This window comes from Mytilus trossulus, chromosome 4 (assembly GCF_036588685.1).
Source record: "Mytilus trossulus isolate FHL-02 chromosome 4, PNRI_Mtr1.1.1.hap1, whole genome shotgun sequence".
In the NCBI taxonomy this organism is placed as follows: domain Eukaryota; kingdom Metazoa; phylum Mollusca; class Bivalvia; order Mytilida; family Mytilidae; genus Mytilus; species Mytilus trossulus.
This window is the reverse complement of record NC_086376.1, coordinates 93,835,151-93,853,938: the sequence shown is the minus strand read 5'-3', so window position 1 is coordinate 93,853,938 and position 18,788 is coordinate 93,835,151. Positions and strand designations below refer to the sequence as shown.

At 32.2% G+C, this 18,788-nt stretch overlaps 1 protein-coding gene across 1 annotated transcript; it reads right to left on the bottom strand.

The window, feature by feature from the left end:
• Window positions 1-6,866: 6,866 nt before the first annotated feature.
• LOC134716359 (ctenidin-1-like) lies at window positions 6,867-9,297 on the bottom strand. Its single transcript, XM_063579319.1, has 3 exons — window positions 9,181-9,297; window positions 7,488-8,137; window positions 6,867-7,003 (listed from the first exon to the last, which is right to left on the bottom strand). Exons 2-3 carry the CDS (start codon window positions 8,130-8,132, stop codon window positions 6,995-6,997), a joined length of 654 nt encoding a protein of 217 aa, XP_063435389.1. The 5' UTR covers window positions 8,133-8,137; window positions 9,181-9,297; the 3' UTR covers window positions 6,867-6,994.
• Between the last annotated feature and the right edge of the window lie 9,491 nt (window positions 9,298-18,788).

Below are 18,788 nucleotides of genomic sequence, written 5' to 3'. Positions count from 1 at the left end.
TACTTAGAAGGTTAAAATATTGAAATAGAATGGTCATGATTGGAAATTTGAAATTCACTTTCTATTAAAGTTAAATAAGGGAATAAAATGTTTAGCTAAATATATAACCAGGTTTAATTCGCCCTTTTCTACATAGGGAAATGGGTTGTACCAAGGTTTCCATTCATTATGTGTGTTTTAGCTTTTGATTTTGCCATTTGATATAGAACTTTTCATTTTGCTATTTGATATAGAACTTTTCATTTTGCTATTTGATATAGAACTTTTCATTTTGAATTATCCTTCGAGTTCGGTATTTTTGTTATATTACTTTTTAATGTAAAAAAGAAAAAGTGAAATGATTGCCAATGAGACAACTCTCCACAAGAGACCAAAATGGCACAGAAATTAACAACTATAGGTCACCGAACGGCTTTCAACAATTAAAAAATCCCATACCGCATAGTCAGCTATATAAGACTCCGAAATGACAATGTAAAACAATTCAAACGAGAAAACTAACGGCCTATTTCTATATAAAAAAAAATGAACAAATATGTAGCACATAAACAACGACAACCACTGAATTACAGACTCCTGACTTGGAACAGGCACACACATACCTAATGTGGCGGGGTTAAACATGTTAGCGGGATCCCAACCCTCCCCTAACCTGGGACAGTGATGTAACAGTATCAGTTGAAAATGGTTTAAAGTACAAGTGTATGTGGCCCGGTACTTGTACATCCAAACAGCAAAAAGACACTAGAAACAGATCTGAGAGTACTCGCAGATAACTGATAGCTTGTTCAAAGCCACTAACAACTAATTACAAAATCATGCATCTAAGACTAAATCATCAATCCGTACTCATCCAACATCCAATGAATTAAGTTTAAAGATGTCATAAATAGCCAGAGAGAAATTCACGACCTTGTGCAATGGCAAGATGCAGGTATCGACAGATTGTAGATCTTTGAATGTGTATATGTATATAACTTACTAGTAATATTTAGTTCATTTTTAATGTATTGATAACAAAGTCAATATTTTTACCAATAAAAACAATATGCAACGATCTTATTACAGTGTTGTTGATAACCTTTTAGAATAAGTTTATTTAAAAGAGCGACACGTTTACCAGGATCATTTTTAAATTTCCGGGCAAGGTTAACAATATTTCCGTAAAAATGAGGATGTGCTATCCCGTTTGAAATAAGTTTTCTACAAGTACAATCAAACTTCAAAACCAAATCTTTATATCTATTGAAAAATTTAGTAATGGTTTTAAGTAATTTATGGTAACAATAGTCTTGGTTTAATAATTTACCAGTAATATATTACGTTCGTTAAAATCAAAACCGTTGCAAAATACACGGGCAAAGCGAACGAGCTGTGAAATATAAACACCATAAGATAGTGCAAACGGAACATCACCATCTAAAAATGGAAAATTAGCAATAGTGAAAGAAAAATCGTCCCTATTGTCGTAAATTTTAGTGTGGAGTTTCCCATTTAAAACCAATATATCTAAATCTAGAAATGACAGTTATTCCCGTTTAAAGTTGATCAATTTAAAGTAAGTTCCTTGGTGTAAATTTCAGCAGCATATAGAGAAAATTCTAGATTATTTAACGAAAAAATATCATCAAGATAAGTGTTGTTGAATTTATCAATTAAATGCAATTTCGACGGGTCTTTACTGAGTTTAGTCATAAACTGTGATTCTTAACAGTACTTAATTATAGGGGCGCAATTAGTGCCCATAGGGATACCTACAACCTGTCGATAAACTGTGTTGCCGAAAAGTGCATAAATTTTATCAAGGAGAAAATTAAAATCTTCCATCATCTCATTACACCTCCAGTAAGTATATCTAAGCATATTTACTTTTTAGGGAATAATGCTTTAAATGAGCTGCAGCAAATATATTTGCATTCAGATTTAACAAACGACCATTTATTAAATAGGAAAACTTTGGTTTGATCAGATAACGTGGAAGTGTAGTGTAAAGAGTAGTAAAATCAAAACTGTCAACAGAATCAAAAGGACCTTCAAAAACACGTAATTTATCTTAAACATCCAAAGAATGTTTTACACTCCAAAAAGTTTATTCAACTATGCATATATATTATTACCATAGTTTACGATAAGCTCTTTAATAGTAGTTAATCAACTTGTTAAAAGCACTGAGAGATTAGCTGTAGAACACTTACTAGAGGCCGAGATGAAACGACATTTAAATAAGTTTATGTGTAGATTAGATAACCAATACATACGGACCTATTTACGGCATACCACCGCCACCACATTGTTGGCTGCATGTCGGCCGGCACAAACACAAACCGCTTTGAAAGTTCTTGAAGTTTTGTTCTTATTCTAGAAATAGGAGTATTATGTACTGTATTATTTACTTCCAAATTATTTTTAAAATGTGATGTTCTATTATCTACCACATTCATACATTTATTTAAATAAGAATCAAGAGATTTTTTATCAGATTTTTCCCGTTTACAACACTTTTTACAAAATGAGGAAAGAGCATCTTTGGTGACTTACGACACTCTTTCCAATCTTTTTTTGAAGGAGGACAATATTTTGGTCCTTTTTTCAAAAAAGTGTTTAATCTCTCTGTCCTGGACGATATTAATAGTTTAATTATTCATGCAATACAAGATAAAAGTTTTCCAATCTTCCAGTGTATTTCAGTGCTAAATACAATCGAATCGGATTTCTCAAAGAATGTTAAGGTGTCTTCCTCCAAAATGAAAAAAGATAAGAAAATGAAATTGAACGATCAAAAATATATTGTTTCCAATTAGTGATAACCGTCCATGTCATGTCGCCCTAGATGACACGGGTAATAGATGAAGACTACACGAGATTGGCTGCTGTGTAATAAACAGACACATAATGTATAAATGATGAAATAGTTGTTTTCATTTTCAAATGAAAAATCAATATATATAAGACAAATGAACGCTAGCAGAAGCAATATGAAATGTCAAGAACATTATATGAACAATGTTGACAACAAAAACTCCATAAAATATGTTTTATAGAGACGTTGTGCATCTTTGTGATGTGTCAGTTTTAAAAACATGTGATATAAAGCAGGTCGTTCAGCTCAGAGGAACTTATCTCTCAAAAACATTACCCACATAACAAATTATTTGCTAGTTTCATTACCCAAGTTATTTTGTAACCATACCAGACCTATTAAGTTGTAAGTCATGGAAACCTAACCATCCATTGACACATTTATTTAACCTTTTACAAGTCGAAGTCAGGCTCATCATGTCCTCTAAATCCTTGACCTTGTTAGCTGAATTTCTTTACAAATAAAGGCTATGTTCAGTAGTATACCGCTGTTCAAAGGTCATAAATCGATTGAGAGAAAACAAATCCGGGTTACAAACTGAAACAGAGGGAAACACATTAACTATAAAAGGAAAATGGAACAACATAAACACTGAAGTGCAACTAAAACAAACACAAATGCAACATGCATAGGAACAAACTTGTTTAAGAAGGAAGTCCATCTTCTCCATTTCATGTTTCCAAACGGGTGCTTTTACAGTTAGAGTTCTCATCTGTATGTAATATGTTGTCTGTAGTTTCAATAACACACCGACAAAGACAAATATCTTAGGATGGCTAGCGTAAAACTGCTCGTGCAGTTAAGCACGAAAAGACTCGGCACGATTCGTTGTTCTCTTTACTCGGGGTCAGGAGGTGATGCCCAAATGGTTGGTGGAAATCTCGAATTGCCATCTATATCAAATTCCAATATATAATCGGCAGACTTCATGCATCTATCATCAGATGGAGCATCGGCTGTTAATTCAACAAAGCATTCTTTAATCATGTTGGCAAGTAAGCCAAACCAAGGAATTGTATTTCTCAATGAAGTTTAACTAATCATTACCCGAGTCAACTAGCTATATCTAGTAAATTGTAGATATATAAGATCAGATCATTTTCTTTATTGAAAAGATAAAATAAATAATTTATCTAATAATATATTTTAAATATTTATATTTTACCTGAAAAATTTCCGGAAAAGTAATAAATACAAATTGCGGAAACGTAGTATTGGGAATTAGCGGAGTTAAAAGTTAGCGGAAATGCAATACGCCCTAATTTTCTTTCACGGTTTATATTTTTTTTCTTCAAATAAACCTAAAGCACATTGTATTATGCCATCGCTATTTAGAAAATTAAAACCTACAAAAGTGAATCCTATGTATGTTCAACAGAAAAATCAATTAATATTCTTTCATGGTTACATTCTTTTTCATTTGTATTTAAAAGAGATTTTATTGTTCCAGTAATATTTAGAAATTAAAACATACAAAAGAAAATGTAATTGAATCACATTAATCTATTTTTTTAAAATCCATGACATAAACCAGCGCTTAAAGAAGCAATGTGAAAAGACGAAAACATTGATAGAATCATATTCAAAACAGTGTGGTCCTGGCCATTGATTGACGACCTAAATTATCCCATTGACTGGGACAGATTAGGTGAACGTTTGTCTGTAACGACCATTGCTCACTATGTACTTATTATAGAATTTAAACTGTGGGGTCACCAAAGGTTCTTAACGCCTTTAATAATAAAATAATTTGAAAAATTATTCAGGAATAACCTTTATGTTTTGATTTATATTATTAATATAAATCAACACATCGTATTATTCCGGATTCGTTTTTCGAATTGCTTTATTTAGGTGTTGAGAACCTTTGGTGACCCCACAGATTCAGTGTCTTTAACAAGTACATGGTGAGCAGTGACAAACGTTCACCTAATCTGTCCCAGTCAATGGAATAATTTAGGTCGTCAATCAATGGCCAGGACCACACTGTTTTGAATATGATTCTAAATGTGCTGACAATAAAACTCCTAGACTTTAGTTCCAGTTTCGATCTGTTTCAATTTTATGTATGATCGAACTGCCCTCGTTATCGTGCGGTCATCACAGTTTTTGTTTTTAATCAACTTGACAAAGTGACGACGATGGAAGTTTTAAACGACATTGACTGGCAAGAAAACCCTCGCACGGTCGGTATCAAGTTGACAAGGGTGTCTATCTCCATCTTTGATTTTGAAAAAGTAGATAACAACCGTCTAGATCTTTAATAAAATGTGCAAATTTCTAGAGATGAATGTTACTTATGCGTTAAACTTTCCGTATTATTAGTCAGATGATCCCAGATTCTTTTTTTCCTATCTGATAGCATATTATTACAGCTAGCGTCTTCTCATATTCTATCTTTAAATTCTATGTTGTAGGTACCTTTTCGGAGTAGCACACAGAAATCTGACAATTTTGCACACAACCACTTAAGCGAGAAAGTAAGCCCGATGGCCTTTTATTATAGTTTTGAAAAGCATAATACAAACTACATTTTGACAAATTATTAAAAAGAAAATTCATGAATTTTTTTTGGTTTTTGATAGTACAAAAAATTCTTGCAGTTCACATTTATATACACATAGTTATACCCTTTAGAATTTACATGTTTAACCCCGCATTTTTGCACCTGTCCTAAGTCAGAAGCCTCTGGCCTTTTTACTCTTGTATGATTTTTTTATTTTTCGTTCATTTATATGTATTTGGAGTTTAGTATGACGTCCATTATCACTGAACTAGTACACATTTTTGTTAAGGAGCCGGCTAACACATGAAATTACACATGCCTTTGTTATAACAAATTCAATCTAGGGCAGATATCTTTATCAAATCTTATGAAAACTATTACTAAGTATATCACAAAATTATGTAGCCATATTGCTTCTTCAACATTATGATAAAAGTGTTTTGTATATTGTTTGTCTTTAAATCGTTTTTCGTTTCTGTCATGCTATTGTCAGTTTGTTTTCGACTTATGAGTTTGAATGTGCCTTTGGTATAGTTCGCTTCTGTTTTTTTTTATCAATATAATCAGGAACATATATATGTTAGATATACTGTTCCCAGATATAATATAAAAAAAGATGTGGTACGATTGCCAATGAGACAACTCTTCACAACAGACCAAATGACACAGAAATTAACAACTATAGGTCATCGTATGGCCTTCAACAAGGAGCAAATCACATATTGCATAGTCAGCTGTAGAAGGCCCCGAAATGACAATTGTATTTACAATTCAAACGAGAACACTAACGGCATAATGAACGAAATAGAAATATGTAACACAGCAACAAACGACAACCACCGAATAAGTCTGTTATGATGCCGTATATTGTCGGATAAAATATTTTTTTTTCCTTTACCTTTCCAAGAGACTCAGACGGCTAAGTTTAAAAGATCACAGGTATTCAGGAGGATAGAAGGGTTGGACGTTTCTTTCAACTTGACTATTCTACATAATTGAAGTATACCTAATGTCATTTCATTAGTTTCTTAACCTTGCAAAACAAGTTTGAATCTGAGACAATGCTTTATTTTTCCGTATCGATACTCGTCATATGGGAAGACAGGGATTATATCAATTAGACAGCAACCCAATATAACGATAAACCTCCTATAGGTCAACGTACTCTGTATTTGCACTGCACGTAAATAATACAACTTTCTATAAACTAAATGAATGTTGATAACTGTACTTTGAACTATCATGGTTTAAATTTGGGACAAATTGTGACTTAAGTGACTGAGAGTTTTTCATTGGCATTCATACCACATCTTTTTATTTACTATGTATTCAATCGCTTTTATCCGTATCTGTTTATGGAACATATAAGTTACGAAGATAAAATATTTGAATGAAATTAAAGCACCTAGAAAAGGAGGGCATTAACCAAATATCTCCATGGTCAAAAATGATAAGACCAGCTAAAGATATAATGCTAAAATAGCAAATAAATGCAAACAGTTATTACAAATTCAATCATAATTTAATGAACCAATAAAAAAACATAAAGGGTTTCAACAGACGAATGTTTGTGTGGGACAGATCACTTTGTAGCCGGATAGCCAGTCCATTCTTTGTCACGTGACAGTTTAATAGGCCTACAAAATAAAACAAAAGAATAATGAATATACATAGAACTGAAGAAGTTGGTTAACGAAGGGTCAATATAATGAGATTAGCTTCACATATGATAATAATAAACCTTTGGTGGCAGAATATAAAACAAATGATATCATTATGATGTACAAGAGCATCACATTTTAGACAATGTGTTGACCTTTACTTTCATAGAATAGTATTTGCTTCAACCGACATTAGCCACATTTAAGTACAAGCATGATTTTATTTTGTAAAGATTGTGTATCTGATCCATATTTATAACAATGTGTATACCTTACAAATGTAGGCAATTTGGAATTTAATCAGCTTAAAAAAATCATACGTTTGAGGCAAAAAGTTGAAAGAAAATGAATAACGTTTATCTAATTTTGCATCTTTAAACTTATTAAATTAGGAATTAACTTAAGCTGACATTTTCACATTCATACTAAAGCAAAAACTTAATTATATTTCGTAGCCTACCTTGCTGTAACCTTTTCCGTATCCACCTCCTTTGCCGAATCCACCACCGAATCCGCCTCCGAATCCACCTCCTAATCCACCTCCGTATCCACCATATCCACCATATCCTCCGCCTTTACCGTATCCACCTCCGTATCCGCCTCCGTATCCACCTCCATATCCGCCTCCGAATCCACCTCCTAATCCTCCTCCCCATCCACCTAGACCTCCATATCCGCCTCCGTATCCGCCTTTTCCACCTCCATATCCTCCATATCCACCTCCTTTACCGTATCCACCTCCATATCCACCTCCGTATCCACCACCGAATCCTCCTCCAAATCCACCTAGGCCTCCATATCCACCTCCATATCCACCACCTCCTTTGCCGTATCCACCTCCGTATCCTCCTCCGTATCCACCTCCGTATCCACCACCGTATCCTCCTCCATATCCTCCTAGGCCTCCATATCCACCACCTCCTTTACCGTATCCACCTCCGTATCCACCTCCGTAGCCACCACCTCCGAATCCACCACCTCCGAATCCACCGCCTCCTCGGCCACCTCCCCATCCTCCTTTACCATATCCACCGCCGTAACCACCACCATAGCCATAGGCACAGGCTGCTGCTACACAGACGGCTAATACTACTAACTTCAACATGTTGTCTGAAGAAACAAAATAACAAGTTTAAATCAGAATATCATTTTTGCATATGTTTCAAATGTATTAAAAGCAAAAGGAATTAAACATAGGATATATCATTTGTTTTGCAAACATACGAATATGCTTACAATCTTGGACCAATTACAACCAATCGTGTTACTTTTAAAATGAACAAGTACACTGCAATACTAGCAGTTTCCTGCTAATAGACACCAACCTATCAATCACTTAACCAATCAGTAGGTTAAAATGTAGTCATATGTATTAAATATAGAATTAGGGAGCCAATGAGACACCTATCCACCAGAGTTCAAAAGAAGTGAATGTCAAAACAATTAAACAAAGGGTTTTTTGTTATCACTTATATAAATATCACGGTGAACAGCAAAGACTAAATGCATACACGAATTTTAATTTTTAGACGAATATGCATAAAAGAAGATATGAGAACGGTAGAGTAGTCCATATTCAGACTATTCTTTGAATTTTAAAACAATGCAGAATTCTTTAAACTTTAATACCAAAGACTAAACTTAATGATCGATGATCCCTCATGTAAATTAAGCCAAAACATTCTTTGATTAAGTTATAATGATTATATTTATTAAATCAGCTTTATGTATGGTACTGCTTTCTAGACCATTGTATAGAACAATGATCTATATATCATAAATATACAAATGTTCAGCAAACGTATTGAAACAGTTGCGAAAATCAACAAAAGAAGTGAAAATTGAGTTTTGTAGTAAAAAAATGTTGAGGAAATATGATTACTATTAAGTTGAATTATTCAGTATTTATTATAGAAACAGACATTTTATTTAAGCTACGCAAACTCGCTACACTAAATGTGAAGTTTTTTTTCACAATGTTTAATTTCAAAAGTATCAAAGTATTTGATAATATTAAGAATTTAGAGAAAACAATGCAGTCGACCGAATGCAGGCATTAATTGAACATGTAACAAGAGAGTGTTTCAGTGCCCTAAAATGCTTTATGAAATCTCGAGAGAAATCTCGAGACTAGGTTATTCTAAGCAACTTACCTTAGTGGATGAGGAAAATAGGTACTGTTCTATTCGGCCGGTCTGGAGGTTTATATACAGCCGGCCTAAACCATAATCTGCATAACTATAAAAATATGAGTGATTGTCTTGTCAGGAAGTTAGAACCATGACAAAGAAATAAAATTAACCTTATACTACTTGTACGTTTATTTACATTTAATGTGTAAGTTTATGGCTCTTCATCTACTAAATGTGTCAATCAATTTTGGGTTTATCCTTCAAAGATTGACCATCTTTGTCCTTACGAATTTCTGAACCGCTACAAAAATTAACTAAAATATACTTTTACGACTTTGTGGTCGGAACAAGTAGTAACGTGTTTATGTATTATCGAATCCAAATAAAACTTTGGTAACCTATCATAAATTATCAATTCAATATCAATTTGCCCTGCTTTCTGCTATACTACAGATTTTTAACGTGCTAACTCTCGAGATTACAGTACTCAGAAAACTCATGTTACTCAGATTTTGACTCGATTTGATCTTGCTTTTACAATTGACAGGAAAGTTGCAAAAACAAAGTTCTTGTCTTTGGCTTTTTTTAAGAGAATTGCAAACTCAAAACAATTATATAAATATCCAAGACCATCGAGAAATTTGACAATCTCTTGGGTTTTTACAGCATGTAACTTGAGTATGTGATAACACGATTTTGACAATTTATGACTTTCAATTTTTCTATTAAGTTCGACTATCGATATCAAGTGTAGAACAGTATGATTTCTTTACGTTCGGTTAAATACTTTGGTTTCATTAACTGCTTACATGCTGTAATACAATATAATTTGATACTTATATTATGTCTTTTTAGGGCTTTTATAAAGGTATGTTAAAATAGAGTTGTCTGGGGTGTCTAAATATTTGACGATACTCTTTAAGTTTCTTAAAATTCTATATAAAACTACTGGATCAATGTACATAAAAATCGTTATATAATGTTGGATCGCGGACCTTGTTTTTTCTGCAACTTAGATTGTAATTAACGGCTGTAATGACAGCTACTCTAATATTTATAAATAATAATCGGTGATCATCTCAACAAGATTGATTTTCTCGCTTGAGCTGGGACGACAAAAGCGAGAAAGGCAATCGAGTTGAGATGAACAATTATAATCTTATTGCTATTTTACCTATATGACGACGTTGTCAATTTCATGTCAATTTCGTTAGCAACGCCACGTGCATATTTAGTTTCCAGCGATAATTTTGCATCTCAAGCGAGTAGCATGATACAGGGACGTATATATAAGTCCTTGCATGATATGAAAGTTATCACTAAAAAGATCAAAAGGTAAAATGCACAAAATAGCGATGATAATTTATATTGTTTTAACATCAATAAGACAGTTTGTTTTATCATTTTATCCGTTTAATATATGTATTTCGGGGCCTGATAAAGCTTACAGTACTTTGAGCTATATGTTTTTATCGACCGTGCAAGACCTTCGTGGACATTCAAAGTCGTTAAAAGCCACACTCGTCAGTTTTACCAGTTTTAGGGCGACCTGTAATTGTTATACTATTTCATTAAGTCTCTGGTTGAGGGTTGTCACATTGATAAAAAAACCGCAGCAAAATGAGTTTGTTCACTATTGTGTGAGTCTCATTAATAAGACAAGTGCTATCGTGAAAATTACGTGTTTGACATTGTTTAATATCTTAAAATTGAAATACGAGTAACGGTTTTATAAGTCAATTAAAAACATAGTTTTTTGTCAAATTAATTGGATTGATTTTTACATACTAAACCTGATGGTTACTATGTGTTATAGTAGTCTCAGACTAAACTAAACAGTTGATCGGGGTTTTTTTTTAAATATAAATACGAGTAATTATTGCATTAACCTTCTTTGTTTTTATAATAATTATACTCTTCACTTTTTATCATAATGACTTGTTCCCGTAAAAAAAAAAAATTTCTCCAGAAAAATTAATTGGTTTGTTTATAATTTTCCCGATCATTTACTTCGCTTTGCATTAACTTTTATTGTTATTGATGTCATGAAATATTCATAAACCATATACAATAACAATATTTTATTTACAAGAAGCATTAGTACTTAAGATATTTAGGTAAATAACTAAATAAAATTGAGAATGGAAATGAGGAATGTGTCTAAGAGAAAACAACCCGTCCAAACAGCAGAAAAGAGCCGGAGACCACCAATTGGTCTTCAACACAGCAAGAAAATCCCACACCAGAGGCGTGCTTCAGCTGCCCCCTAAAAATAATGTTTAGTGGTAATGTTCGTCACACTAACTTCCGAAATTTGTAAATGAACTAAAATTAAAAATCAGACAAGAATAATAAAGGCCAGAGGCTCTGTATCATGCTAGCAACAGGTTTCAAAATAAATGTGTTGATTTCCGATGCAAAGACCATACAAGCTAATCGATATTAAAGCCAGAATATGTCATCTTTAATGACCTGACAGCAGTATAGTAATTGTTTCGGACCATATGAGTATTCGGACCATACGCGTATGGTCGTGACCATATGGGTATATTATACTCATATGGTCCGACCATACGCATCTGGTTCGACCGTACGCGTATGGTCGGGTTAATTAATTAAAACATTTATTTCAAATACTTTCAAACTCTTCATAAGGAATGACCCTTCTAGTTGTCATGGCATTAAATATGTCATTTTATTATAATTAATTTATAAAAAAAGATTGACTAAATAAAAATAAGCAGTTTCAAACCGTGAATCTTACTCACTATTTGTAAGTTTAATAAGAAGATGTTAAAATCAAATGCACATACTGAAAAGTGAATTTCAAAGGGACTGGTGATTCACCATGATGTTTATTGTGTAAAGTAGACGAAATCAGATCATAGATAAGTTAATTTGTCTTTTGAATATTGTGCACTGCAGTTATGTTACGATATTGAAGATCTAGAGCCTCTTAAAAACACCGTAGACACATCAGAATGGCTCGAGACCTCGGTAGCACTCAACTCATTTGTGAAGAAGGCTAGCTCTTTAATCTCACTCAGAAGGTATAACTAAAAACATGTCACCATTAGCATATATGCGTACAGCAAGAATACAATTATCAATGTATACATTCTTAGATCAATTGACTGTGGCATCTATATTTAACGTTTACGTAGCCTTTGAATTATAAAATTAATACATTTCTATTTAACCATCATTTGTTTTTTTATTAAAGATAAAGTTTATTGAATTATTTAAACTTTCCAAATGCATATCTGAAATGAATACCTATATGGTCCAAATACTCATATTATCCGGACCGTTAATAACCAAACGTGTATATACTCATATGGTCCGACCATACGTGTACGGTCGGACCATATGAATATACGCATATGGTCATGACCATACGCGTATGGTCCAAATACTCATATGGTACGGTTCATATCTATATCCCTACTTAATACGTCTGTCTAAATATTCGGTTAGCTTTTAAGGTGATTGCCGACATTTTTATGCTTTGTAAAGAATATTAACATAAAAAGATAAGATGTTAAATACCTGAATTTTTAAGATGTCAGCATGTTGATAAAATAATTACAAATGATGACTAGTTTGTGATATCGAAAACTCTGATGTAATTTTTTTTCAGTTATATATAGATTTCTTTCGTTAAAATTTAATACGTTGTTAAATACAAGAGCAAAATGAAAAGGTTGAGATATATAAATACCATACGATGGTGACAAGGGAATGTCACCATCTAAAATGAGTATTTAACCAGAAACAATGAAAAATATCTCTTTTATCATAAATATTGGTATTTAGCTTCCCGTTAACGATTCAGATATCAAGATCAAGGAAAGGAAAAGAAACAAACGTGCTGTGTTATTGTTAGTATTAGCTTGATTAAAAGTTACTTCAATAGGATAAATCTCTCAAGTGTGCATACTGAACTCGTCAATGTTGAGAGCAAATTTATTATCCAAATGTCTAAAAGTATTATTAAATTTTTGTACAAGATGTTTTTTTTTCAATGGGTCTTTGCTGGTTTTTGTCATAAATTGTAACTCATAACCATAAAGAATAGACCTATAATAAGTAGTGCACAGTAAGTTCCCATTGGAATTCCGATAGCTTGACGATATACGGACTTAACAAAGCGAATATAAAAGTTATCTAAAAAACATCAAGGGCAGTTATAGTATCGAAGCAGGTTATTATTGACACAATTGATTTGTTTGTTGTTGCTTAAATAAGGCCTAAAAGAGTTTGAACATATATATATATGAGAGCCCAGGTGGTCGTGTGGTCTAGCGGGACGGCTGCAGTGCAGGCGATTTGGTGTCACGATATCACAGTAGCATGGGTTCGAATCCCGGCGAGGGAAGAACCAAAAATTTGCGAAAGCAAATTTACAGATCTAACATTGTTGGGTTGATGTTTAGACGAGTTGTATATACATTATTATTACATCAATTGCTTCCGTTGAGATTCTAAAAAGAAAATCCGAAAGTTCCACGATAATTCAAATCCTGTACAAAATGGCAAAATCAAAAGCTCAAACACATCAAACGTCAAACCAAGTCTGTAATCAATTCGACCTAAATATTGCTACTTCTATATTCAAGGACATCTTCATTATTTATTTGTATAATTATAAATGTGTCAAAATTATGGATAAGTTAAGCCTGAAAGGGAATTAATGTATATAACAATAACAGGAAAAGCTTGATATTAATCTTTTTTTGTGTGAAGTTCTGATGCTTTCAAATTTACTGTGTAGATATTGGTGACCGTTTAAGCCACATCGTAGTTATATTTGTAATTGTTATATAAATAGTTAAGTAGTAATTTCAAACTGAAACTACCTATCTGATAGAGGTGTAACTAAAAAACTTCATGCACCCGATAGAGTATATGCAATCAACGTCACCTTTCTTTTTAAAAGTATTAAACATTTGGCTTATTTATTGTTTGACACAACTTTTATTCCAGATCCTTAACTTAAAGACAAAAATGTGTTTCATTTAAATAACTGACCAACGTAGATACATATGTCTTCTTTTATGAAGGTATAACTCACACTTTTAAAACACCAATTACAAATACAAAGTATATTTTATACCCCTCAATTTAACAAAAGGGTATTAAAAAGAGCTGTTCCCAATCTTTGCTGTTCGGACGAATTTTTTAGTTATTGTTATAGCTAATTTGCTACACAAACATATTTTGGCATTTTTTTGGAAAAATAACTGTACATTGATATTATACATGTTGCTAAATTAAACCAAGGCAATAGTAGTATACTGCTGTTCGAGAGTCATAAATTAGTTATGCAAAATAAAATCCGCTAAACAAAACGAAAAATATTCAAAGGGATATTCAAATTCATAAACCAAAATAAACTGACAACGCCATGGCAAAACATGATGAATACGTTAAAGATTGTTATGTTCTTGATGACGAAACGTCCACCATAAGTTACATTGACACAGAGAACATTACAAATCATCACGGATACTAGGCTTACAATGTAGAAAGACACACGTATGCTGTTGTCTTTACTACCGCATCAGTAGCACTGGAATCGAATAGAAGTGCAAATAAAATTGTCAAGAAATGATAATAAAATTGTCAAGAAATGAAAACCAAAAGTATATAAAAAAAACCAGTTGTGCTAAGTTATCCATGCATTTTTTATTCTAGTTTCTTGTGTATGATTCGGAGATAAGTATGACGTCCATTATCACTGATCTAGTATATATATTTGTTTAGGGGTCAACTGAAGGACGCTTCCGGGTGCGGGAATATCCCTCTGCATTGAAGACCTATTGGTGACCATCTGCGGTTTCTGTTCTATGGTCGGGTTGTTGTCTCTATGACGCATTCTGCATTTCCATTCTCAATTTTATATAAAGATAGAAAAAAGTGTTTCGAATAGTTGTCAGTTTGTTTTAGATTTACGAGTTTGACTGTCCCTTTGGTATCTTTCGTCCCTCTTTTAACCAAAGTTTATAGTAAATTTACCAAAAAATGACGGTATAAATAATATTCCATTTCAACACAAGAGTTACGAATGACTTGAAATTTATATTTTACTAAAACTTGATAGAAAAAGGAAACACACACATTCCGTCAAGAAATCGTTTTGGTTAAAAATTAGAATTTGAACTGTTCTTTGATTCCTGAGGAGGCTCTAATTCGATGAATTTAATGCGTCATTGATATATAGACTTAAAAGAGATCTTCTGTATGGGAATTCATGCTGTTATAATTGGTATTGTTAATTGACACCTCATTATCGTGTAGAGGTTATTGTTCATTATAAAGATAAGGATATATAAATGTAGTATATGTATGAATATTGGGAAGACATTTATTGCTACAATGTATGATTTAGATATTAAAAGGTTATCATTTTAAAACTTCATATTGATTGATAAAAGATTTGTTAAAAAAAAAGATTCAAAGAAATTTTCCTGAAAAAAAAACTATTTAAATTATTCCAAACTTATACATGTCATGTATAAGTCTTGATTGTAAAAATCAAGTTTGACAAATGATCAAGTTTTTATAATTGTTTAAAAGAAGCCAAACAATTACAAGCCATCGCATTCATCGTTTATCATTTCCGTCGACAAGAAAGATACCCGCATCTTAAATACATGTACGTATTTGCATGTCGGGGAGTTTATCGAAAAAGGCGCAGACACGATCATAAACCTGGCAATTTAGACAATATAAATGTTATTAATACAACTACATGTGTAGATGAAAGGGTTATTTGTTAAACCTAGGAAACTATACTGTATGGTATACATTTGAGTTTCAATAAGTGTTAATAAATTGCTTTCCACCTTTTAAACGTCATGTATGAAAATGAACAGAAATAGATATGGTATATGCAAAATTTGTGAATAACAAAAGTCCTAAACGATGATTTAGTAAGACATACACGGCGATATAGTGAGACATTTGTTTTAATCAATCTTCTAACAATAACAATTTCGTTGTGGCAGTTTCGTTTAATATTTCATACATTAGACTTAAAATATTGCAAACATAGCCAGACAAAAAGTCACGCAATGACAGTAAAATTATCGAAATCTTTAAACTTTGAATGCAATTTTAGATTTAAATTCACTATAACTATATACTTAAACGTGTATAAATGTTAATAAATTGTTTTTCACCTTTGCTTTTAAGGCCATGTTTGTAAATGAACAAAAATAGATATGGTATATTCAACAGTTGTGAAAAACAAAAGTCCTAAACGATTTATCTACATCAAATCATCATTGCCAGTGGAATAACTCGTCAAAGATTTAGGATTGTAACTTTCTACGGTATACCAGAATTGCATTTGGTCAATCTGCTCCTCATTGTTGGCGCTCTCATCAAAACAATTAGTTAACAAAATCGAACACAATAGTTATCAAAGGTACCAGTATTAAAATTTAATACGCAAGACGCACGTTTCTTTTACATAAGACTCATCAGTGACACTCAATTCAAAATAGTTATAAAGCCAAACAAGTACAAAGTTAAAGAGCATTGAGGACCAAGCATTTCAAGAATTTGACCCAAATACGTCTTAGTTAAGATATGCCAGGGATAAGAATGTTCTCGAAAAAATCAACGTTTTGTAATGAGAAATTCATAGAATATAATTGATATTAATATCAACACCGAAGTGCTGACTACTGGGCTTGTGATACTCTTGGGGGTGAAACGTCCACATAATTAACGATAATTAAACACCAACTTTTCGACAATATATGTCATGCTCCACTAAAGCAATATATGTCTTGGGTGAGAGAAACCTTGCCCGGGGTAGATTTTTTTTGCCTCGATTTTTTTTGTTAAATTAAGCTTCATCAGCACAATACTAGATTTAATAGTTTAGGTTTTATCAAAAACTATATACCAGCGTACGTGATGAGTCTAGATTAACGACGAACGTTTGACTACTTGGCCAAGAAACCATAAATAGTGAAAAACTATAAAATAAAAATCTAAATTAAGGGAGTGTTTGAGAAAGTAAATTGCTTTGCATTACAGAGAATGCAGATAATGGAACAGTCAGGCCCTTCTGTAATATCAATAGCTAGGAAATGGCAAAACTCAGTATATTTTGTGGTTTGTTATGATGTTTTGACGTTGCGTTGCACACATTATTCTTTCAAGTTTCTGTCTCTTTGAAGTATAAAATGTGTCTTCGTATTTGTTACACGAAACGATTGATTGATTGAATGATCGCGTTCTCTTTATTAGTCTCTTTGGTCATCTTTTTTTCAAATAATATTTGATCTGTTATATTCTTTTTTTCTCACGAGCGACTTAAATTAGAATCGACTCCATCTATTTCATACTTTTATGTTTAATAAACTATCAGAATCTAAATGTTTATTTTGACGTTGTGTTAAAATGGCTGTACATTTTGTTATGATAAGAAATTCATAATTTATGACGAGCAAGATTATGAAATGTCTGAAATATAACAAAACTGTGCATTTGACAACCAATCTAGTCCAGTGTTATGTAGCCGATTTAAATCTTGATAAACAAAATTGCGTTTGTTTTTCTAGTATTCTTAATATACATGTTAAGAAATTTCATTACACCAAGGATTGATTGTCCCCGTTGAGTAGTTTTCAGGTCCACTATATATAAATAGCGTTAACGATGATTGTCATTCCATCAACAATTGATGTCTTTGATAATTTCGACAATAAATGGTATAAAAAACTTGTTGCAAAACATCTTTGAGAACCATCTTCTTTCGCTAGAATTCTTTTTAATAACAAATATTATATGCTATTCAAAATTGTATTCCGATGTTAAAATTACATTTTTATTACAAGAAGAGAATACAATTTTATGAAATATAAAATATTGGTTAAGATATAGTATTTAAAATTTGTAATGAAAAAATATCTCAGTGTAAATAAACTCATTATAGATACCAACATCAAAATTTATATTTACGCCAGACGCGCGTTTCTTCTTAAAAAGACTCACCAGTAAAGCTCCAGAGTACAACATTGAAGAACAATGAAGACCAAAAATTCCTTAAAGTTTTGCCAAATACAGCTAAGGAAATCTATTCATGAGGTAAAAAACCATCGACGTTTCGTTATGAGTTTATTTAAAATTATGAACATTAAGAATTTTCATGTAAAAGTACCATAAACTTGTACATATTGGAAATATCTTGTTGTGGTTGGATTTCAAGAATAACTGATTACTTAAGTATAAAAGGCTTTTCCAGATTGCAGGACAAAGTCATTTTTTTTTTAAATTTATTTAAAGAAGGGGACAAAATTTATGCAAATATTTAACAATGATATGTAGATGTTATAAATCATTTCAATGTGCTCGAAAGTTTTACAAGTTATAAAAGAGTGCTTTAAAGTACTTTTTTGTATCTACAAAGTTTTAGAATCATCTTTTCATTTTATAATTTAAGGAGGCTCGCTGGTATAAGATTTTCAGAAAAAAAAATCAAACATTTATTTTTCATTACAAATTTTATTGATTACCTTTAGTAGTTTTTACTTTATCTTATGGTACAAAAATCATTCCAAAAAATTAATTCGTGTTGGCCCTGGGTGACTTTTAGAAATGAAGATATCATT

Excerpts from the sequence above, each read along its gene's own strand:
- LOC134716359 (XM_063579319.1), bottom strand. The coding sequence starts at position 8,132 with ATGTTGAAGTTAGTAGTATTAGCCGTCTGTGTAGCAGCAGCCTGTGCC.